General features: G+C 44.5%; 1 protein-coding gene across 11 annotated transcripts in view; it reads left to right on the top strand.

Moving 5' to 3' along the window:
• The first annotated feature begins 681 nt into the window (after positions 1 to 681).
• The window catches only part of SP5 (Sp5 transcription factor), a 72,844-nt gene continuing 48,411 nt past the window's right edge, over positions 682 to 25,114 (top strand). Inside the window, exons 1-3 of one of the 11 annotated variants that reach the window (XR_006547467.1) lie at positions 20,176 to 20,225; positions 20,395 to 20,487; positions 20,898 to 20,957. Coding sequence is in view for 8 of the 11 variants with exons in the window: in XM_025275121.3 (XP_025130906.1) it covers positions 1,912 to 1,962; positions 2,663 to 3,805 (1,194 nt within the window). In the remaining 3 variants the exon portion in view is untranslated. The other 10 variants (XM_025275127.3, XM_025275121.3, XM_044933974.1 and 7 more) reach the window with 10 other exon arrangements.

Raw genomic sequence — 25,114 nt, 5'->3', positions numbered from 1 at the left:
CAGAGGGCACCAATACACGGCCCAGACTCCGAATCAGAAGTTGGTGTTGGTTGGGCTAACCGCTGGCGCCGCAAGGCAAGTTGGACCACCTCATCCGACTTCTCATGTAAGTCTCCTGCGGTACCGGGAGAACAGTACCCAGGAAGGCTGGATGCAAGATGGTTCAGAGGATCCCTGCACGGTCCGCGGCCTCTCAGAGAGGAAGCGGTGTACCCGGACGTTGTACGCGGAGCAGAGTAGGCCCAGCCCAGGGGGCCCACTCTGCTGAGCGGTCACACGGACCGTGGCCGCCGGCGGGAGGCCTCAGCGGCTATTCCCGGCCCCTAATGCCTTCCAACGCGGTAAAGACACCGCGGAGCCCCGCCTGCCCTACCGGATGAGATCTGGGTGTCCGGACGGTCCCCGCAGGACGCTCCCTGGGCCGGAGGCAGGCAGATGGCCAGCTGTCCCTCCTGGGCCGGGCAATGACTGGCAGCGAAGGTTTGGGGGAGTATACACTGTAGGGAGCGTTTTCCTGAGCCCAAGGAAGCGTGTCCCGAGACTGAAGAACTTTTTCTTTACAAAGGTGACAGGAACAACAGTTTTTATGGACTTTTCTTTCCACTTAGAGAGCCACCCTCGTACAACCTCTGGTTTGCTCAACGACAGCATCTACAGGCTTCCTCCCCCGCGCCTTACTGTTTTCTCCCGGTAGTTCCTTGCAGGTGTGCGCAGCTTGCAAGAGGGCGCACTCGCCTGGTGGGCCTTAGCGCGGCGGTGGGGATTTCTAGTATCTCTGGGGGTTTCAGTGGGGCCTCATAGAGGTCAGGGCCCTGCACAGAGAGAGAAAAGCGAGATAGCAAATATTTTTCCCTCGGGTTGTCTTGGGTGTCCTGCCAAGCTTAGCTTTGGCGGTAATCACGGCTTGGGTTTTTCCCAGGCTCACTATTTGCAAAAGTTGTGGCCGGAGAACTTCCAGATCGCCAGGAGGAACGTCGCAAGAGAGGCGGGAGGCACTGGAGCGTGTGCGCTACTATCCCGCGCCCTGGGCGGCCGCCCGGCCCCGCCCAGGGTCACAGAGCTGCCGGCCTCTCGGCTGCCGCCGGGTTGGAGATGGAGGCGGGAGCACGCGGCAGCGGGGCGCGGGTCTTCCCGTGCCCAGCCCCGGGAACTCCCTCGGGTCCAAGGTGTGCTAGGAGTGAGGATGTGCTCGGGCCTCTGCGTTTGCTGTCCGGCTGTAGGGTGTGTAAGTACGTTGGGAGAAGAGAATTACCCTCATCTTCGTCTCCAAGTCCCGCGCCTGGAAGCCGAAGGCAGATTTCTCTGGAGATAACAAAGACACTTTGTCACTTTGGGCGCTGCCTCGGTGCAAATCTTTAATTGCAAGGGAGTAGGGGGAAGAGGGGGATCGAGTGTCTCAAGCAACCCAAGCGCGGGTCTCCAGGCGGCAAGGCCCCCTTTGATCAGGAAAATCCAATTATTTGTGTATATACATTTCCCACATAGTGATTACTTCATTAATTGTCCCGCCTTTATCTCCTCCCTTCCCATCCCCCCTAATAATCAGTTCTTTTATCCAGACCAACAAACACACCATAGGAGCTTTGTGGATTCAAAGGATTTGCTTTCGCTTCTGAAAGAGCCGCTATTCTTTGATGATTGGGTAGCGGCAAACTTCAAAGCCATAAATCTTCCCTCTGACTGGCTGGCGGCCCAGCAAAGTCCTTATCAAATTCTTGGAGGTGATCCTGAAGCGCTCAGACCGCGCGCGGGGCGAGCGAGCGGGGTGCGGCGAGGGGCGCGGGCAGGGAGGGCCCCAGCGCGCAGGGCGGGCGCCGGGAAGGGACGCTAGGCGGCCCTTCGTCCTCGCCCTCGGGTCTCCATGCCTCAGCAGCGCCCTGCTCCGCAGCCAGCGGCCCGCAAGCCGTAGCTATGGCCGCCGTGGCCGTCCTCCGGAACGACTCGCTACAGGCCTTCCTCCAGGTCAGGGCTGGGCTTGGAGGCGGGCGAGGGAAAGGTGGGAAGGGCCGTGTCTGGATCTTTCCTGGTACTCTGTGCCTCCTGAATTTCAAAGAGAATCCCGCTAGGTGGGTGCCAATGAAGTGAGACATAGGGGTGCCCGTACCAACTTCACACCCAACCTTGGTGTCAAGAGTGTGGCCTCTGGGGGGAGGGACGCGCGTATGCGGGGGTTGTTCGGAGGTGCGCCTCTGGCTGAAAACCGGCCCCAGCTCACCGCGCTGGGCCCTCCTGGGGCGGGCGGAGGAGGAGCGCGAGAGTAGAGTGGAAATGAGAGCTTAAAAGATGGGAGGGAAGGTAGATGAGCAGCCGGGCTGTGGGTGTTTACAGACCCTTTCTGACCGCGGAGTCGGGAGTGGCCCGTCGGATCGCTCCCCTCCTACTTTGTGCCTGCTTACTTTGAGACTGGATAGCGACTCTCTGCACCAAGTAGTTTAACAGGAAGCGCTCGCGCTTTCTGCATCCAGGTAGCGAGGGCACCAAAAGTTTCCCCTAACTGGTGGGTGCGTGCGCAGGGTGCGGCGGCCAGGGGAGGGACAGCCGGGACAGGGGAGGGGCGGCGGTATTACAGCCGGCGTGCGGGAGGCGGGCCGACCCGGAGACCGCGCTTGGAGCGCTTAACCTTTTGTCTCTTCTCCGCCCTCCCCTGCCGCCGCCTATGCAGGACCGCACCCCCAGCGCCTCCCCGGACCTGGGCAAGCATTCGCCCCTGGCGCTGCTAGCCGCCACCTGTAGCCGTATCGGCCAGCCGGGCGCCACGGCGCCCCCGGATTTCCTGCAGGTATCCTACGACCCCGCGCTGGGCTCGCCCTCCAGGCTCTTTCACCCGTGGACCGCTGACATGCCAGCGCACTCGCCCGGCGCGCTGCCGCCCCCGCACCCCAGCCTGGGGCTGACACCACAGAAATCGCACCTGCAGCCGTCCTTCGGGGCGGCGCACGAGCTGCCGCTTACACCCCCTGCCGACCCCTCGTACCCCTACGAGTTCTCGCCGGTCAAGATGCTGCCCTCGAGCATGGCGGCGCTGCCCGCCAGCTGCGCGCCCGCCTACGTGCCCTACGCGGCCCAGGCCGCGCTGCCCCCCGGCTACTCCAACTTGCTGCCCCCGCCGCCGCCGCCACCGCCGCCCACGTGCCGCCAGCTGTCCCCCAACTCGGCCCCCGACGACCTCCCGTGGTGGAGTATCCCGCAGGCCGGCAGCGGCCCGGGAACCTCGGGGGTTCCAGGGGGCAGCCTCTCTGGCCCCTGCGCCGGGGGCCCCCACGCGCCGCGCTTCCCCGCTTCGGCGGCCGCCGCTGCAGCTGCCGCCGCCGCGCTGCAGCGGGGCCTGGTGTTGGGCCCGTCGGACTTCGCGCAGTACCAGAGCCAAATCGCTGCGCTGCTGCAAACCAAGGCCCCCCTGGCGGCCACGGCCAGGAGGTGCCGCCGCTGCCGCTGCCCCAACTGCCAAGCGGCGGGCGGCGCCCCGGAGGCAGAGCCGGGCAAGAAGAAGCAGCACGTGTGCCACGTGCCGGGCTGCGGCAAGGTGTACGGCAAGACGTCGCACCTGAAGGCGCACCTGCGCTGGCACACGGGCGAGCGGCCCTTTGTGTGCAACTGGCTCTTCTGCGGTAAAAGCTTCACGCGCTCGGACGAGCTGCAGCGGCACCTTCGGACTCACACGGGCGAGAAGCGCTTCGCCTGCCCCGAGTGCGGCAAGCGCTTCATGCGCAGCGACCACCTAGCCAAGCACGTCAAGACGCACCAGAATAAGAAGCTCAAAGTTGCTGAGGCCGGAGTAAAGCGGGAGGACCCGCGGGACCTGTAAGCCCATCTAGGGGCTAATCGAGACCTCTCCTGCCTCGGGCTCCCTACCCAGCACCTCTTCGGGGAGGTTCGGGTGCGGAGGGGGGGGGGGGGGGCGGGTGGCCTGTGGGCAGCCGGCCAAAGGAAGACCTAACAGAGGCACTTGCCTCTTCCTGCTTGCCTGCCTCCCAGGGCGACGCCAGGCCTCCAGCTCCCTGGCCGGCCTGTGGACGGGACCCTGTATCCGGGAGGAGCAGGGGTGGTAGAGTTGAGAGCTCGGCGCCAGGAAAATGAAGCTCTGAACCATTTTCCCCCAATCTGGGAGACCTGAATTTAGGGGGACCCATCCTGGGCTGACCTTTGTGTATAGCAGACGCTACTGAAATCAAAACGGAAGGACCTTGAGAGATTTGAAATAGTGCTCAGAGTTTTTTGCTAGGACTGGGCCGGGCTCTGTACAGGTTATTTAATAGCTTTCTTAATAATTATAATAACATTAATTAAAATGTTACTTTTGTCCTCAGCTCCATGCAGAGCTACAGCATGAATTGTCTCTGTAAAGCAATCAGCAGTTGCAGCGTGAAAATAAATACGTTAATTCCGGGGTCACCTCGGCAAGACCCCGCTGAGCCGGTCTCACTTGATCTTTTCTTCTTCCGGGAGGCTTTACAAAGCGGTCAGGTTTCGCCAGGAATTTGAAGGTTCCTGTGGGCTGCCTATGTCCGAGGCTTCTTTGGTTTGGAAGGTTCTGGGCACGTAAGTTGGGCGCAAAGATGCGGAAAGTAGGAGGGCAGGGTCAGTTTTGTGGTTAAGAGGTTAGGGTAAGATTTTCCCATCACACCTTGAGTTTCTCGCGCGGCCTTAGGACTTGACCGGAGACTGTCGGGCTTCTTTTAAAAGTTGATACCTGCTGTACATATAGTACGCGATATTTTTATCTGGTGAATTGCCTGTGTCTTTCTGGTTGTTGGTACTCTCAGAGTTCACAGGTAAACTGGGCTTCCTCCTGGCAGCCGGCCATGCTGCGGTCTGCAGAAGTGCTAGTAACTCAAGGATCTGTTCAAGATGAGATTCTGGACAGTTACAGAGTAACTGGGGGCCCTTTTTCAGATGGGTCTTTGCTCCGGAAAGAACCGCCTCTCTGTATTTCAGCCCCGTCATGATACACAACTTTGTCTTGCTTGTTCTCTTAATTATTTTGCTGTGGAAATCATACCAGTATTGTTTTACAATAGCCACTTTGGGATTTCTCCCTAGGCCTGGAAGTTTAGCTCCCCTTTGTGTCTTGGGACTTTATTTTTTCAATCACTGCAGTAGACTAAGATTTTTCTCAGGGAGGAGCCAGGAATACTCATCTCTAGGTTTTTCACCTGTCTCTAAAATGTGAAAATTTAAATGTGAAGTTTACAACTGTTTGAGTTTTTAACCTGAAACTGAAACCTCAATTTCTGACTTAGAACTAGCAAAGAACAGAAATTGTTCTCAATTTTGTCAGTGTTAAATTGACTGGTATCATTAATGCCAAATTTCCATGGGACTAGTTTTTTTTCATGGTAGTAGAGGTGTATATAAATTGATAGGACTTCACAGTTAACACACTGTGTTACCTTGCCTTTTGTTTGACGTCAAACTTAGGGGTAAGTTCTTGAAAAGCAGGAGGGTTGTGCTCCAAGAACTAATGTATTAAGTAAAACTCAACCAGCAACATAATTGAGATGGAAATTACTTTTACACTCCTAAGAAATAGCATTTTTTACTTTGTAATTTGGGACAAGGTAATAACTACTAAAATCATTATGGGAATAGGTCTTAGAACCAGTTAGTCTCGTTAGAGATTTGGGGATTATTTAATGACAGATTGGAACTCTTTACCTGGGACGGGCAGCTTAAGCTGCCTAAATTCTCAAGGCTACGACGTTTGCAAGTGATAGTAATAAAGATGTTGCACAGTAACACTAATATACATCTAATGTGTGATCTTAATCTACATCAAGATTCTTGAGAATCATTTCTAGGAAGAATTACAGAAACTCTCACACCTGAACCATACCCTGGGATTGACTTCAGAGCCAAAAAGGTTTTTTGGCAGATGGTAGGAAAAGAGGAATCCTTGTTGGAGAGTAAAAACACCAAGGGCTTCCTTTAGGCTTGAAATGATTCTCTTAGGTGAAAGAGAATGCCCTTGGTAAAGAAATACAACTGACAATACTGTAGTGAATCTACTAGCTTATTGACAGCTATGATTGTTTAGCATTCAAACAGATGAAGTGTTGAAGATAAAGTCTCCTTATAACTTTAACTTTGTCATTAAGAAAAAAAATTTAGTATCTAAACAGATAAGGTGTTGAAGACAGTTTTCTTATAACTTTGTGATGGTGAAGAGAAAGGTAAAATATATATGGAATTTATATAAAAATACAATATTTATAATTTTTAAAAGTAGAATGAAGTCATCTGATGAAAGATCACTTTCTTCTGTTTTTACTTAATTGAACCTGCAAATTTTAAAAGCTTGGTAAAAGTACAGGCTCTAGATCAACTTGGTACAGCTGAAAGACTGTTCCTTCCTCTCAGTGCAAATCTGTTTCAATTGCTTTAGAAAAAAATTCTATGCCATTATTCAAGTAGAAGCCAGGAAGTCACAATAATGTGATATTATTATCCAAGTGTAGGAAAGCATTTCATGTTTATACTGAAAAATAAGTTTATAAAATGCTCAGAAATACAAATTGGACAGTGAAGAAATGTATTAGATTATGTAAGCTGTTAAAATGTGAACTGCTGCTGCATGCTTTATTTGTTTCATTGAACTACAACCTACTATGGTATTAACCACTTAGGACTTCCAAAAATTATTTTAAAATACATCAGTATGCAAGAAAATATGCGTGAATTATGTAAATTAAGCACACTTAGCAGAAATTTTAATGAAATTCAAATTTAAAAGTTCAGAAGCAAATAACTGTTAATGTAAACTAAAATTTATTTTTTATGTGGAACTTAGCCATCATCCAAAAAGAAAGTTTGAATCCAGTTGAATCCACCAACTGGATTCAAGGCTTTACTTAAAGACCCCAGAACCCAATTCAACTGAGTTTTAAAAACCAATTGAAGAAACTATGTTAATGATGGCTTCAAGTGTCAATAGACATTTTTTAAGCAACTGTTTTAGTAGCATGCAAATATAATATAAAGATATTTCAGAAAATTCTAAAATAAGCGTGACATGATTAAGTCATGTCACATTTAACACAGTTGATAAATGAACCATTTGAAAACATGAGAACATGGAGAAACTGAGTTATTATTAATTTAGGTAATTTGGAGTTACATGTTTCTGAACTTGTTAACAACTCTATAGTTTTCTGCTTTTCTCGAGGGATAATTGTGCAAATTTACCTTTAGCTGACCACTAACTTGGAATAGTTTTGGTAATGAAAGTAAATTATGTTAAAGAAAATACAACTGCATTATTCACCATTGTACTAGTCTTTTCACTGTGTTGTATATGTTGCTTTATTTTCCTTTAAGTCAACCTAATAACACATACCTATTTGAAAAATTAATATTGATGAGATTGCTTCTGGCAGAAACCTATGTCAAACAGTATTTGTAGAAAAGGCAGTTTTTCACCACAATTTGCACTCTATTTCTATTCTAATACTTCTAGACTGTAGGTATTCAGTTTAAAGCAGTATCTTTCCCATTTGTTTTGGGTCTACTGTGAGAGTTTCACAGAATGTCACTAAAGTGGTCGTTTGCCTACATTAACACCTACTAAGTTGTTCAGAGCTCAAAAATTGCGAACTACTTTTATTTGTGTTGGCTCACCACGTTAAATCATGACTAGTTATATAAACTAACACTATCTCACTAGAAAATCGTCGATTGGGGAATCAGATTCAAACCTTAAGCTTTGTTTTATGGTAAATGTAATTATGCTTTGCTAATGTACCAAATTGAGGGCCACTCAAAGCAAGTCATACAATGTGTAATGGGGAACTTAAAAGAGTATGAGATCAAGGGCAGCTTTGAAATGAAAACATGTGCCAAAATAGTTTAATAAACTAGGAACGGATAAGGAAAACATCTAGATAGAAAGGTGAATGTTGGTAATGAGACATAGATTTAGATTAATACACCAAAATGGCAGGTTTCATTATTGGGCCACTATAATGGTAACCTGATTCATGTAGCATTCAATATATTTGTAAACAGTAAATTTTTCTCTGTTGTTCAGACTCAGCACATTTTTGTATAAAGATCCTTGTGTTAATTGCTCCTCGATTGTTTTTAGAGTCTGCATTGTTCAAATTAATTTATGGACACTGTAACTTATATAATGGTCCTTTCTATAATGAATAAGTGATATTGTTCAGCAAAGAGGTAATCAAACAGTTATGGACAATCTTAAACTTTTTAAAAATAGTTTCACAGGTTCACTGTTAACAATTTTTTATCAATTGAAGATTTGCACGTGATGATTGGTATAGTATTCATTTTCATGCTGACATTTTGATGACTTCCCTTTCTAGACTTTATATACTTCTCCTTCCATGTCTTTAGTAATTATGCTGAAGCATAATCCCTAACAGGGTATTTGACACTTAATTCATAATTCAACCCATGCATGTGAACTGCAGTAGTTTCTGCACAACACATAATAAACTATATTAACTAATATGTTTTGATCGTCTACCTAATACCAAAATTCAATTCAGGGGAAATAAATCAAGTTCCTAGTTGGATACAGATCTTCCTTGACTTAAAATGAGGTTATGTCCCTATAAACTCATCACGAGTTGAAAATATCATAAATTGAAATTGCGTTTAATACTCCTAACCTAGCTTAGCTTAGGCTACCTTAAACATGCTCAGAGTACTTACAACTGGCAAAATCATGTAGCACAAAGGCTATTTTATAATACAGTGTTGGTTGTCTCATGCAGTTTATTCAATCCTGTACAGAAGTGAACAGCAGAATGGTTGTATAGGTACAGGGTGATTGCGTTTTGTTTGTTTACTCTGGTGATTGTGTGACTCTCTGGTAACTGTGGTTCACTGCCCGGCCCAGCATCACAGGAATATCCTACAGCATATTGCTAATCCAGGAAAAGATCAAAATCTGAAGTTTGGTATCTGCTGAATGTGTACCACTTTCACACCATCAGAAAATCAAAATATTGTGTGTCGAGCTATCTTAAGTTGGGCAAGTCTGTATATGAAAAATCTGCAGGGTTTCAGTTCTCAAAAAGTTGTTTCAGCATGATGAATATTTGGTCTGCCTTCTGTAACATGAAAGTTTGTTTTATAGCAAAACTATTTTTTCGTTATTTGCCAAAACCATAACATCAAAAATATACTAAAATTTTCTGAGGTCTAAGGCTATATCTAGATGTCACCTGATTTTTTAATATAAGGTTAAAAAATAAGTGTATTAAAAAATTTTAATACAAGGTTAAAAAAGGTTAAACTGTTCAGTTGCATGGTTGCTTTCTAATGATTTTGTGTTTAGCATAATCTGAAACATGGGTGAAAAACATCTAGCCTTCAGCTTAATTTCAGCCAATTCACAAGGCAAGTATCAAAGGTAAATCCTCATTTATGCTTACAGTTGGGAAAACGTGTCTTAATTTGAAAAGTGTTCAGTAGCAATTTCCTAAAACTCTATGTAAGGTACCATGAAAGCTTATTTCTCTTATTTCTGCCTTTGCAAGTTTTATTCTTATATTTTGTATGTCTCTGCTTGTGGTTGCCACATGTCTTTGATATATCTGTGTCCCTCTCTAGCATGGAAACTCATTTTGTGTCATATGTCTTTCTTCCTTTTCTTGGTGTATTTATGCCTATTATTTTATTTTGTTCTCTATTATGCAGGACTTGAAGGGTTCTAAACTCTAGTTATTTAAAACCTATTGTCTTTTTAATAGACATTTATATTCCTTGGTCTAAATTTTACATGTGAGTGAGTGAAATTTAGAGTTCTATTTATAGATTCAAATCATGTTTTATTTTTGCAGTATATGACTGCTGTTTACTGTGGGTTTGTGAACATCATTTTACTGCCAATTGTGATGGGAAAGTATTTCCATCACAATTAAGAGTAAAATTGTAAAATACGGTAAAGGATTATGGTTTGAGTTAATACCCAGTTGGATAAATTTTAATTAGTAAAAAGTATTAAAAAGATGATTACCTAAATTTATAAACAGAGTTCTTTATTTATTGAGCTAAGGACCTATAAGGATTTGGCTGTTTTTATTCCTTGTTAATGTTCTTATATTGAACGCAGACTTGATTTTCTTTCAAAGTCTTTATTCTCCTCTGTTTGATCCTTGATGAAGTTCATGTCCTCTCTCCATATTCCACAGACAACGCCAAGAAATGGCAACTGTCATTCTGGTGACAGATTTTATACTGAGTCTGGGTTTGGAGGAGAAGTTTGCTGAGTTTTCTAAGGAGAAAGTACTCCCTTCATGAGTCGTTTTTCAGGCTTGTGAACAGCAGGCCCGCCCATGCTGAGCAGCTAGGAGCTAGAAGCTGGGTGCGGGGCTGCAGCTGCCCTCTTGCTTCTGTAGCATGGAGATCTTGAAGTCGGGGAAAGGGAAGCAGATCAGAGGGAATAACAGGACCATGGGGTATAACAGACATTTGGAAGATCCTGTTTAGATAGGACATTCCTAAAGGGGTGGAAATAGGGTCACTGTATAGAAGCTGAAGGAAAAGGCTTGATCACTTTCTCAGTTAGAATGGACCCCTGGAAAGTGCCTTCCTTACCCCAGGTTGGTTCTTCTCTTTAATGGTTTCTTCTTTTTAAACCTAAGCTGAGTATGAGTAGGCAGTCAGGGAGACGTGGACCTCAACAAGTTGAACTTGGAGGACCTTTACAGGCTTTTCTCAAGCTGAAATGCTTCAAATCTAAAATCTGGAAACCAAAAAAATCCAAATACATTTTATTAAGGCTACTAAAGATACAACAGTAATATGGGTATTCCTGGGATTCTGGCAACTGCTTTCAGAAATCCAGGTTTTGAAAATATATAGTTAAAGGCATTGAAGAGGAACAAAGTAATTTGGGGTAAATCAGCCTCTCTGCAGAGTATTATCAGAATGTATTCACATGCTCTTAATGTTGGTTTTTGACGATAACATTTCTGGGGGTGTCAGTCTTTATAAATGCTGTACCATGATGCACATCGCCAAGTCCTGTTTATATGTATGGAAATTTCATAGTACAGTGACAGAACTGAAAAGTAAAAGCAACTTTTCAATAATTATGTTAATATAACTATTTAGATTTACAAGCTTTGACCTAACTAAATTTAAAGACATCATACCCTTGAAGTCAGTTATGTTGATATATATAATTAAGAATATGAGCTGCATAATTAATTCATTATTTGTTATTTATAATACTAGATGCAGAAAACTCAGGCAAAACAAATTCAAAACATGTATACATAACTAAATTCAATTCACCTTTTATTTGATGACTAAGGTTCATTGAGGATTCAAAGATGAACACAATCCTTCAAAGAGCTCATAATCATAAAGGAGATAAGACATGTACACAAATGAATGTAATACAAGGCCTAAGTAAAAAGCAACTAATGAACCTCCTATTACAACACAAAGGAAAGAGAAATTAAATTACTGCAGGTAAAACAATATTAAATTATTTTATGCCTTAAATATTTCTGCTTTGACAAACAGTCCACAAACTCCACCTGTAGCATTCGGAAATCATTTCGGTTTTTACATAGAGCTGAGAGTTCAAGACAGTGTGGTCCCCAGACCAGCAGCTTTGGCATTACTTGGGAACTTGTTAGAAATGCAGATTCTTGGGTCCAGTTCCAAGTTAACTAAATAAGAAACTCTGGGGAAAGGACCCAGAAAAATGTGTTTTAGTAAGTCCTGCAGGTGATTGCAATGCACACTAAACTTTGAGAACCACTAGTTTAGAAGTCTGGAGAAGGCAATGGCACCCCACTCCAGTACTCTTGCCTGGAAAATCCCATGGACGGAGGAGCCTGGTGGGCTCCAGTCCATGGGGTCGCTAAGAGTCAGGCACGACTGAGCGACTTCACTTTCACTTTTCACTTTCATGCATTGGAGAAGGAAATGGCAACCCACTCCAGGGTTCTTGCTTGGAGAATCCCAGGGACGGGGGAGCCTGGTGGGCTGCCGTCTATGGGGTCACACAGAGTCAGACATGACTGAAGCGACTTAGCAGCAGCAGCAGCAGTTTAGAAGTCACAAAGAGTCGGACACGACTGAGCTACTTCACTTCAGTTTAGAAGATTGTGCCTTTAATAATGCATAAGATTAATCTATGGAAATAAGCAAATTCAAGCCTACCACACACAAGCTATTCTGGGGAAATAGAGAATGGACAGGCCACTTGGCTGAAATCCCTCACCCAGTCGAGAGACTCAATTGACAATCTTCTAACTCCTGATGAAAAGACAGCAATAGTCTTAATTGTAGAGTGATTCTTTTGTGCATGGTATACAGTTATGTAGACAATTGTCCTTTTATCATAGTATTTGAATACACATGGAAGATTTACGTTTTTGAATCACCAATCATATTCCATTTGTTAGTGGAATTTTCCCCCACACGTGGGACAATGACTTTTAACAACATCTGTTTCCTTCAAAGGAATACTCAGCTAAATAAGCAGTTTTGTTTTCTAGTGTCATTGGATGATTAATAGCTAATTATCATAGGGCATGTATAAAGTATACCACTATTAGTGGAAAATACAGGTACACTCCATGCTGCAGAAATGCAAAGATGGCATTTCTAAAACACAAGCACAGTTGCTTCAAGCCTCTGTTTTGCTTTAAAAAAAAAAAAAAAAAAAGCCTTTTTAAAGCAACTGCAGAGCTCTAGGGCTTCTCAATGGAGGCCAAAATTTAGGAAGTTGTAGATATTTATGTAGAGACTATTCGCTCAGTCATGTCTGACTCTTTGTGACCCCGTGGACTGTATAGCCCACCAGGCTCCTCCATCCATGGAATTCTCCAGGCAAGAACCCTGGAGTGGGTTGCCATTTCCTTCTCCAGGGGATCTTCCCAACCCAGGGATAGAACCCAGGTCTCCCGCATTGCAGGCGGACGCTTTAACCTCTGAGCCACCAGGGAATCCCTAGATATTTATCTAAACCCAGAGTCTTCAATTTCTCTGACTTCTCTGCTATCCTCCTCAGCCCATCTTCTCCTTCTCCACCAAATCTTTCTTGGCTCATCTCAGGTCTGTTTCTCAAACCAAAGCATTTCTTTGAAAAACATTTTATTTCTGACCTTTGGAATTATAGAAAGATGTTATGAATTATAAGTTCAAGGGAAGCTTGTAACATAAATGAGAATAGCTTCAAAGTTTTTTCCAGTGAATGAGCCTCTTTCTCTGCCTCCAAACCTGAACTGCCCATCACTGATTTGGGGTACTTTAGGAGAACACTTAGTGAATGACAACAAAAAGCTAGGTTGATGCTGACTATGGCATGTTCCCAAGGAGTTCCCCAGAACCTTGAAAGATCAAGGGTGCACTCTGTGACCAGATAAATCCCCCCAAGCGGTACTTAGAGACAGAGAATTTAACATGTTGGAGTTGGAGGAGAACTTTAAAACCATCCAGTTTGACCTTCTCATTTATCAGAGGAGACAGCTGAGGGCATGTCTGATCAAATGGAGCAACCGTTACATCTATGATACATTAATGAGTAAGTACACTCAATGGAAACCCAGCAGCCTAGAAAAAGACAGAGTTAAGGATCATGAAGAGTGGGAGAAGACTCAGGGACGACACCAGGATCTCTCTCTACCCTGAGCTGTTTGGGCAGAGGTAGGGTGGTAGTTGTCAGAGGCTGCTATCTGGCTCCCTCTGCCCTTCCCATATCCTGGGTCTCCTGCCTTCTCTGAGACAATCTCAACTTCCCAGTGCCTTAGCAGTCATCCCCTTGCATCTTTCTGACTACTGTTATCAAAATCTAAGCTCATATAGAAGGTTGTGCTAAGTGACTATTCAAAGGAAACAGAAAAAACTAGAAGGGTCCCTAGAGGAAGCCAGAGCTGAGGAGAAAAGGAGAACCTCTCTGATGGTGATGGAAAAGAGCTGATAGTGATGTACGTCATGTGGAGGACTGAGGGACTGATGATATGGAAAGACCATACCTCAGAAGGAACAGGTATCTTGTCTTGTTCAGCCACTCCATCATGTCCAACTCTTTGTGACCCTGTGGATTGCAGCACGCCAGGCTTCCCTGTCCTTCACCATCTCCCAGAGTTTGCGCAAACTCATGTCCATTGAGTCAGTGATGCCATCCAACCATCTCATCCCCTGTCGCCCCCTTCTCCTCCTGCCTTCAATCTTTCCCAGCATCAGGGTCTTTTCCAATGAGTCAGTTCTTCACATCAGGCAACCAAAGTATTGGAGCCTCAGCTTCAGCGTCAGTCCTTCCAATGAATATTCAGGGTTGACTTCCTTTAGGATTGACTGGTTTGATCCCCTCACTGCCCAAGGGACTCTCAAGAGTCTTCTCCAACACCACAGGAATACGGACGGACCATACCTCAGAAGGAACAGGCATGGCAGTCCTAAGAGGCTAGATCCAGAGCATTTGGCAACAGTCTTGGCAAAGATTCCTCTGTATTTGTTACCTTTTGTTGCATAACAAATACCACAGTCTGAAAGGCTTGAAACAACACACATTATCTCACAGATTCTGAGCACCAGGAGTCTAGGCAGAGCTTAGTTGTAGCCTCTGCTTAGGGTCTCTCATAAGACTGCAGTCAAGGTGTTGGCCAGGACCAGGGCCTCATCTGAAGGCTGGCCCAGTGAATGATACACTGCCAGACTTAAGTGACTACTGGCAGGACTCAGTTCTCTGTGGGGTGTTGGACTGAGGGCCTCGGTTCTTTGTTGGCTATATTCTGGAGACAACCCACGGTTTCTTAATACATGAGTCCCTCCAACATGGCCACTTCCTTCATCAAAACATGCAAGCTGGGAAGGCAATTTAAAAAAAAATATGCTAGGAAGATGGAAGTAAATCTTTTGTAATCTCCTTAAGAAGTAGAAGTACAGCCTATCAACATTCTGTTCACTTGAAGAAGGCTACTCAAGAGAAAGGGGTTATATAAGGATTTGAATACCAGGAGGTGGGAATCCCTGGAGGCCATTTTAGAGGATGACTATCATATCTTGTGACACAGCTTGTCAAAAAAAAAAAAAAAAATGGAGTCACATATATAGACCATTAAGGTTTGGACAAAGAGTTTCTCAGCATCAGCTGTGATGCCTCCTCACTGGTGAGAGATTGCTAATTATCCCCCAGCATGCATCTTTCCTTTCTTCCTTATAGTAATGCCCAGGTTTTAGGGAGGCATATGACTCTCTATCTGGAGATGACATATCACAGCCTCCCTTGTAGTCAGGTGTAGCCACATGACTAAGTTCCCACCAATGGAATGTGAGCCTGAGTGATATATGCCACTCTCAGTAACATCTTCAAAAGAAAGCTGCATGCCCTCCCCTTCCTCTTTACCCCTTTTCTGAGGCTGGAATGTATATAATGGTGGTGGGCTTCCAGGTCAGTCATGTAGATAAGAGCAACATCCTAAAAGACCTTAGAAAAATAAAAAAACAGAAGGAATAGGAGTCCCCAGACCATCACTTTAAGCAGAACAGCCCAACTTTCCTGGGCTGCCTACCTACTAGACTTCTAAGAGAGAAATAAACCATCTTGTTTAAGCCATTGTTATTTGCTGTCTGTTACAGTAACTAAACCATAACCAGTATCCTGACGGATCACACAGTGCTTCCAGAGGCAGGCATTAGCAGTGCTCCTGCTGAGTCTTCCTGTGGCAGTTGTGAATTACATCACTTTAAAAGATGTCACATGGTGTCACCTTACCAGCTCCTCCTAGCCTATGTCTGCTGGAGTCCTCAAAATGAGTTCTCACCCCCAAAAGGGTATTCTCTTAGGCTGTTGCTATGGAAAACTCCATCACTGCTTTCCAGCTTTGCCCATGCTTGGGTACCCAGAGGACTTTAGTCATTCAGTGATTCATTTATTCCACTATTTATAGGGCTTTTCTCATGTGGCAGTCAGAGACAGAGCAGTGAACAGGATAGATAAGCTTTCTCCTCTTAGGAGACTGATATTCTAGTAGGGCAGTAAAGATACAATAAACAAATAAACCAACAAGATAATTCAAGGAGTCGTAAACAACAACTTGAAATTCATCTACATTTACCCTACAAGATCACACAGGGAGACAAAGCTGCAGCCTCAGTTCTGGAGAGCTCATAGTCTCCAACCTGAAGAATGGTCCCCAGTCATCCTTGTCTCATATCTGCCTCAGACTAAAGGAGACACATTATTTCTACCTGCTTCCCTTTGGTGAGAGTTAGTCCCACAAACACGCCTGTATGCACGAGGGATGGAAAATATAAAGATGCACATAGCTATTTATTAAACACTAACAATGTTTCACCAACATACTCATAGAAATCCAAATAAAAAACAGAGCAGAAAATAAAAGGGCCACTTTATCCTTTCCCTTCATAGATAACCACTGTTAATATTTTGGTTCTTTCATTCAATCAACACATCTTTATTGATCTCCTGCACCATTCCTGGCCCTGACCTTGATGCTAAATATGCCAGAGGTTCCTAATCTATGTGGCTTCCAGCTTGAGTGTGTGTGTGTCTCCTTCTGGGTTTGGAAACTGCCTGTACCCATACCTAGCTATATAATTTCAGGAAAACTACTTAATTCCCCAAGACTTGGTTTCCTCATTTGCAAAATAGATATAATGATAGTACCTAATTTATAGGGTTGTTGGGCATGCGTACATGCTCAGTCGTGTCTGAGTCTTTGCAACCCTCTGCGCTCTAGCCCACCAGGCTCCTTTGTCCTTGTAATTTTCTAGGCAAGAATACTGGAATGGGTTGCCATTTCCTTCTCCAGGGGATCTCACCAAGCCTGGGATTGAACCTGTGTTTCCTGCATTGGCCTAGAGAAACACTGACGTTATTAATGGTGAAATCTGCTTTGGCTATTAAGGAAAAGTTTACAATTAAAAGTCAAAAATTTTTGGACTTCTCTGGTGGCGCAGATGGTAAAGCGTCTGTCTACAACGCGAGAGACCTGGGTTCAATCCCTGGGTCGGGAAGATCCCCTGGAGAAGGAAATGGCAACTCACTCCAGTATTCTTGCCTGGAGAATCCCATGGACAGAGGAGCCTGGTAGGCTACAGTCCATGGGGTCGCAAAGAGTCGGACAGGACTGAGCAACTTCACTCACTCACTCACTTTCCTGCACTGGCAGGTAGATTCTTTATCACTAGTGCCACCTGGTAAGCTCTATAGGGTTGTTGAGGCAGGGGGATTAAATTTGATAATATAAGTTAAATAACTTAGAATAAAAAAATCTGTTACTGTTGTTTTATATATAATATAAATGTTTGCTTTTCTATAAACAGGATTATATTACTTAAATGCAGCTATGGTCTACTTCTTGAACCCTTTAGATATTTCTTTTTCCATTTCAAAGTATAAAACATGAAGTTCATTAACTGCTTTATGGAATTTTGTCGTTTGTATTTATCCTAATATATTTGGCCAAGAGATTCATGGACATGGGGGTCCATGAATGGGTACTGTATGCCAAGTTCTTTCTGTACCTTTATTTTCTCCTGGACAGTGGATACAGAACTTAGTTGCATTCTGAAAAGATTCATAATCCACAAACAGGACTGTGATTGAAACAGGCAGTCCTTGACTTGATCATGGAAGTTCGCCTCTTAGCTCCAATCCTTCCATCTGTGGGTTAAGCTCAGTCAGGAAAGAATTTGCCTGCAATGCAGGAGACATGGGTTCGATTCCCGGGTCGGGAAGATCCCCTGGAGAAGGAAATGGCAACCCACTCCAGTGCTCTTGCCTGGAGAATCCCATGGACAGAGGAGCGTGGTGGGCTACAGTCCAAGGGGTCGTAAGAGTCAGACACGACTTAGCGACTAAACCACCACCATCTCTTTCTCTTAGAAATGGGAAAGCTTTCTAGAAAACAGACAAAAACAGAAACACATAGACTGAAAACCAACAGTTTTACTGCGTTTAAACTTAATTTCATTTTACTTCCAGCTCCTCACTGGAGCAGGGCTAATGGCCAGCTTCTATACTTGAGTTTAAACAATCCCAGGTACCTTCCCAGCTCAGGGTTTAAAAATCAGAGTTTCTGTACTGTTTATTCATAAGGTCTATATGATTTCCTCTGTAAATTGTGTCCTTGTTTACATTTTCCTCACTTTGTATCCATCTAAAGTACCACTACTGAGAAGACACATGTGCTGCATTAAACCCTACAATTTAATGCCACTCTCTATACAGTCTAAATCTGTGATTGAAAATGTTCTCTTTGAATACTAATAATTTTAATGTTAAACTGCCTCAGATACAATCTTTAAGGGGAAAAATACAACTGTCCATTGTGATTTAGGATTTCAGTTCTGAGATCCACACAGCGGTTTCTCAGGTGTCTCTGTCTTTTGTGGGCACAGTCTCGTCACTGCAGTTCCTTGCAATCTGAAGACTTGTGGACCAAAGACACGAGTCTTCTAGTCTTAAGGTCCTTTAAAGGCCTATTATCTATCGGTCTGAAATGGTTCATGAGGCACCATCTTACATCTTCCCGAGGCCTTTAAAAAAATAAAGTCATACTGTTGGCTTCCTCTATACTCTGAGACACTGTTTTCCTGATTGCACCCTTGATTTGACCTTTACACTGAGGGCCTTTCCTAACTCTGAGGATGCTTTGCTGCTTAGAAAGACTGCCTGGAGCTCTTTATACTTCCTCTAAATGTTGTTGCAAAATTAAACATAGCTATATTTTGTCATCAGTAAGTAAAAGAAACCAGTTGACACTTTCAGCATTCTTTCAGGAAATCTCCTTAGCCAGATCCACTAGTTCATTTGTTATATCTTCTATTTTTCATGTTAATCACAGGTGGTGATGTTGCTAAACCTTTTGCTACAACTTAGCGGGGTCATCTTTTTTCTACCTTCCAATAACAATTTCCTCCTCCTCTCTCTAGCTTTCACTGACAGTCTTCTCAAGGTTCATCCAGATTTCATTAACAAACCTCTCAAGACATTGAGAGACTGAATATACAAACAGATAAGGGCTGTATAATACATAAAAATTCTCATCCACAATCTGCAGCAGCCAGCCTAGGAAACTAACCTATTAACTATAGCAACCATCCCAGAGAAGCAATGGCAACCCACTCCAGCACCCTTGCCTGGAAACTCCCATGGACGGAGGAGCCTGGTAGGCTGCAGTCCATGGGGTTGCAAAGAGTCGGACACAACTGAGCAACTTCACTTTCACTTTTCACTTTCATGCATTGGAGAAGGAAATGGCAACCCAATCCAGCGTTCTTGCCTGGAGAATCCCAAGGATGAGGAGTCTGGTGGGCTGCCATCTATGGGGTCGCACAGAGTCGGACACGACTGAAGTGACTTAGCAGCAGCAGCAGCAGCAGCAACCAGCCCAGAAATCCAGCCTGCTATAAGACAGACTATAGAAAAGTAGATAGCTATCTCTTGCAACATTTGGCCCAAAATGACCAGGACTTGATTAATAACTTCAGCTTCCCTAATTTTTATCCCTGCTTCCAATTTAGGACCAACCAGTGAAAGCCAAATGTTCATCCTAACCAATCACATAGGATTTTCCACTTCTAATTAGTCTGTGTACAGTATATCTCCATGCCAACAGCCTCCAACCAGGGCATAGTTGAAGTTTTCCCCTTTTTTCCACTACAAACTGTCCCACTCCTCTGTCTGCCTTTGACTGTGTGCCAAAATGCAAATGGTGGTGGCTGACTCCTTTCAAGTTTTGAATAAGTAGCCTTTGCTTGTTCTCATTTTATTGGTTTTCCTTTGTTTCCACAAGCTTCTTCCAGCTTCCCAGTCAAAAGCCAGTGGGTTGTGGTTTGGGGGTTTATTATGAGAGAATCCCACTTTCAGGTACCAAACTCTATTCTCCTTATCTACTGCTGCGTAAAAACCACCCCAAAACTTAATGGCATAAAACAACAGTTATCTTACTATGCTCACAGATTCAGTGGGTCAGGAATTCAGACAGGGTAAATAAGGATGGCTTGGCTCTGATCCACAACATCTGGGGCCTCACCTGGGAAACTTCGATGGTTGGGGGTGGGACGCTCCTAGAGGCTGCCTCACTCACCATCCTGATGACCGAGCCCTGGTACTTGAAGATCGGGCTCAGCTGAGGCTGGCAGCCAATTGGCTTGGGCTCTGTGATAGCTTGTCCTGAGAGGCGCAGCCAAGCAGTGAGTGAGCTGAGAGAAAGAGGTGAAAGCTGCAAGCCTTTTCTGACCTGCTTTGGAAGTCACGTGTGCTGGTTCAGGTGAGTCACTAAGTCTAATCTAGATTCAAGAGGAGGGAATTAAACTCATCTCGTAATGGGAGGGTGACAAAGTCGCTCTGCACAAGGACACACAGGGTAGGAGATGCTTTTGTAGGCATTTTTGGTAACTCTGACTTGCCAGCCTAGGCCACCCTCTTCTTCCTTTCAGAAAGAATTTGGAGACACGCAATTAGAATATGGATTGGCGAGCATGAAAACAAACACAGGGAGTTGGTTGATGCCAAGTGATAATCTCATACAGGTACTGATTTATTCATCCCATACATCTTTTTAAAGCGTTAACAATGGGTTCCACACTGGAGACATAAGGGAGATGTGAGGTGAGCAAAATTGACACACATTTTATTCTCACAAAGCTTAAGTCCAGTGGGAGAAGCAGCCATCCCACAGGTAGATAACCACAGGTATTGTAGGCTCTTAAATGTTATGTAGCAATGGCCTGGAAGATGCACAGCACAGGAGCTTGTTAGATTTCCCTGGGCGGGGGTGGGGGAGGTGGGGGTGCTGGGGGGGTGGGGAAGGAATATTTAAGCTAATAACTCAAAGATGAGGAAGAAAAAGTCAAGTAACTAGTCTAGGGTGTTGCAAAGCATGTTATATGGACCATTAGATAGCATATTAAAAAGCAGGGATATTTCTTTGCCAACAAAGGTCCATCTAGTCAAGGCTATGGTTTTTCCTGTGGTCATGTATGGATGTGAGAGTTGGACTGTGAAGAAGGCTGAGCGCTGAAGAATTGATGCTTTTGAACTGTGGTGTTGGAGAAGACTCTTGAGAGTCCCTTGGACTGCAAGGAGATCCAACCAGTCCATTCTGAAAGAGATCAGCCCTGGGATTTCTTTGGAGGCAATGATGCTGAAGCTGAAACTCCAGTACTTTGGCCACCTCATGCAAAGAGCTGACTAATTGGAAAAGACTCTGATGCTGGGAGGGATTGGGGGCAGGAGGAGAAGGGGACGACAGAGGATGAGATAACTGGATGGCATCACTGACTCGATGGACGTGAGTGTGAGTGAACTCCAGGAGTTGATGATGGACAGGGAGGCCTGGCGTCCTGCGATTCATGGGGTCACAAAGAGTCAGACACGACTGAGTGACTGAACTGAACTGAACTGAGTGATAGAGAAATACATTATTATTATCCTCATTATATATTTATTTTACAGTTTTGCAATTTATGACAGATGATATTGGTTTCCCATTTTGTTGGCAGTTGAAGTTTCCTTGTAAAATAAATGTCTTTATGTTTAACAAAGTATCAGTTTAAAGGAAGGTGGTGATTAAAATGCCAGCTTCCCAGGTGGCACTAGTGGTAAAAGATCTGCCTGCAATGCAGGAGACACAGGAGACACGGGTTCAATCCCTGGGTCTGGAAGAGCTCCTGGAGAAGGAAATGGCAACCCACTCCAGGCCAGTGTTCTTGCCTGGGAAATCCCATGGACAGGAACCTGGCGTGCTACCATTGGCATTACCTAAAAAAGGCAAATGTCACGTAGGTGATACGTGGATACCTGAAGCTCAGTGTAAAGACTGAAGTAGATGTGTCGAAGGATGGGGTGGGGAGGGGGTCATGGTCAGTGAAGGGAGCATTCTGATGCAAAAGCTCTGAGGAAGAAGAGTGGGGGGTCCACGAAACAAAAAGGTGGCCAATATGGCTTGAGTGGAAAGCAGGAGGGCATAGTTTACAGTGAGCTGGAGAGGCCTGCAGGCCCTTGAGAGTCAGGGGCTTTAGTTCAGAACTGAACTCTCCAAAACTCAACATGGGCAGTTGCACTTTTTTTCCTTTAAATGCTGTGTCTATGGCAGGATTAGTACAAAACCCTGGCATTTGACTAGTACATTCATAGTAGAAGAAATTTAGATGATACAGATAGCAAGAATATTAACCTGCAGTGTCTGAGAACCAATATTTCCTTTGAAAATAAGTTTGTTCAACACGTTTAACTGTCCTAGAAGCAATGGAATATGATTGAAGAATGTGGGAAAAGGGAGTAATAAAACCGAGTTTGTGAGATTTTAAAAAACAATTTTTGTCAATGTAATTCATGTATGAAACAATTGTCTACTGTCCAACATTCTACTGTCCAACCTCTTCCCTGTCCCAGAGGCAACCACTTTAACTCTTTGCTGATTTTATTCTTCTGATAGTTTCCTTCTTATCTCCAAAAAAAATGCTTGTATCTGTGTCTCTTGATTTATCAGATTGGGGCATTATATCAGATATATCATATGGATTTACTCAGATTTCTTCAGCCTTACCTTCCTCCCAATCTCTCAGCTCACCCTGCCCAGGCCGTCCCAGTGGTCATCAACTGAGTCTGAGCTGTTTCCACCCCAGGAGGCCATCAGGCCACATGCACAGATCTGCTTCCCCAGTGGCTCCTACAGGGGCCAGTGACACAGCCTGCATGCGTGGGAGAGTTAACTCTCCAGGCAGCAGATTCCGACCAGGGGAAGAGAGAAAGCAAAGGCAGATTGTAGGTACGATTTCTCTACCCTTCTCCCTCTGATGGATTGTTCCAGGCACAACATTACCAACCAGCCTGCCTGAAGAGCTTCTTTATGACTGAGTGGTCACCAGCTGAGGAACCAGCTATGGTTATTCATGGCACTTTATGAAGCAGTGGCCAATGCAGTAACTTATCATTCATCAATGCAGTAACTTATCATTCATCAGTGCAGTAACTCATCATTCACCAATGCAGTAGCTCATTGTACTTGCTGCCAACCCTTCCCTGTCTTGTCTTCCTTCTAACTCTCAGGCCAGGGGTTGTACCTCCTAATAAAAGATTAGCCCTTAAGCTTTGCCTCAGGCTCTGTGTTCTAGGGAAATCAGGCCAAGACAGATATTGCCGATATTTTCTACTGACTCATCAGCGATGACTTAACATCATCACTCACATCTCCCATGTTCCTATAAAGAATTCATTGTTCTTAGTTCTTTTAGTTCTGCTTCTGACTCTCAATTTGGTGCTCATGACTTTACTTCTTTTTCCAACCACCAGATAGAGTACCTCTTATCTCTGATATTTTGCAGGATGAAGATACTGGCATCCCTTCCCTTCTTTGTACTCCTCCTTTCATCTCCAAACTGCTGCATCACACTCTCACATCCTTAAGGTTGATAGCACTTGCATTCTCTTCTGTAATCATGATTGTCTTCTGTTATCTTCCTAAGTGCTGCTTCTATATTTGAAAATCCATGCATGTATATATTGTGTATAGTATTGGTATATACAGTGCGTATACTATGATGACGATCCATTGAACAATAAGTTTCTTGAAAGTTTGCTGTGTCCCAGGTCCTGTTCTCTAGGCTCTGAGGATAACACAGTGAACATAACAGAAATCCTTGCCTTCATGGAGCTTTCGTTTCAGTGGGGAGACAAACAATAAACAAGATAAATATGTAGAAAGTATGGTATGGCGGATAATGAAAAGTACTTTAAGGGAAATAAAGCAAGGAAGGAGAGTAGGAGGAGCCTGGGAGGCGGAAATTTTAGGTGCTCTGAGCAGGGAGGGCCTCGGGGCCCTTCTCAGTGAGAAGGCAGCCTCCAGAGAGCAAGGGAACCAAACAAATGACCATCTTGGCAAAAAGAACAACATTCTAGGCAAAGGGGACAGAATGTCCTGTAGCCCTACGACATGGACTTTCTTATTGTGTTTGCACAAGAGCAAGGAAGCTCGTGTGGCTGGAGCAGACTGACCAAGAGGGAGAATTAGAGAGGAATAATGAAAGAAGAGACGGGGAGTAGGTCATGTGGGGCTGTGTGAGTCACAGCAAGGACTTTGGCTTTTATCATAGGAGAGATGGGAGACCTTGAGAGAGTTTTGAGCAATGGAGCGACAGGATCTCATGTACATTTTAACAGAATCACTCTGGATATTGTGTTGGAAAGAGACTGAAAGAGGCAAGGGAGGAAGTAGAGAAACTAGTCAGGAGATGATTGAAATCATCTAAGCAAGAGATAACAGTGGTAGGATGGAAGCAGTGAAGGACAGGAGAAGTGGTCAGACTTGGTATATTTTGAAGGTAAAACCAAGGCAATTGTTGAATAGTTGGATGTGAGAGGGGTAAAAAGGGAGCCAAGGAAAGGAGCTGTCATATAAGGAGAAGGGAAGACTATGAAAAGAACAGGTTTGAGGGAAAAGGTCAGGGACCCAACGTAGGCAGTTTGAGTTGCTGTTTTAGTTCTCTGTCACTGCATAACAAATCACCCCAAAACTTAGTGTCTTAAAACAACAAGAATAATTATCATGTCTAATTATTTCTGCCGGCCAGTGATTAGATGGTGTTCAACCAAGCAGTTCTAGTTTAAGGTCTCTCATTGAAATGGTCCCAGTTTTAGAACTGAAAGTCTTGTGTCCTAGAAAGCCCCTCCCAAGGATGCAAAAAGTTCTAGATTTGAGTGATGAGTGCAGAATCGTGGGGTGGGGCTACTGCAACCTCAGAATCAGTGTGTGTCATGTCAAAGACTTTCAAATAAATGGTTGACAGTCTGAGTGAATAAAAACAATGGAAAAAGAAACCTTGTGTTTATTTTACTATTTTACTATTTTAAATTTGAAGTTACTTATTTTGCCTTCAGTTCAGTTCAGTTCAGTCACTCAGTCGTGTCCGACTCCTTGCGACCCCATGAATCGCAGGACGCCAGGCCTCCCTGTCCATCACCAACTCCGGGAGTTCACTCAAACTCACGTCCATCGAGTCAGTAATGCCATCCAGCCATCTCATCCTCTGTCATCCCCTTCTCCTCCTGCCCCCAATCCCTCCCAGCATCAGGGTCTTTTCCAATGAGTCAACTCTTCGCATGAGGTGGCCAAAGTACTGGAGTTTCAGCTTTAGCATCATTCCTTCCAAAGAAATC

Source organism: Bubalus bubalis, chromosome 2 (genome assembly GCF_019923935.1).
Source record: "Bubalus bubalis isolate 160015118507 breed Murrah chromosome 2, NDDB_SH_1, whole genome shotgun sequence".
Taxonomy (NCBI): Eukaryota; Metazoa; Chordata; class Mammalia; order Artiodactyla; family Bovidae; genus Bubalus; species Bubalus bubalis.
This window is presented reverse-complemented; position numbering and strand designations above follow the sequence as displayed.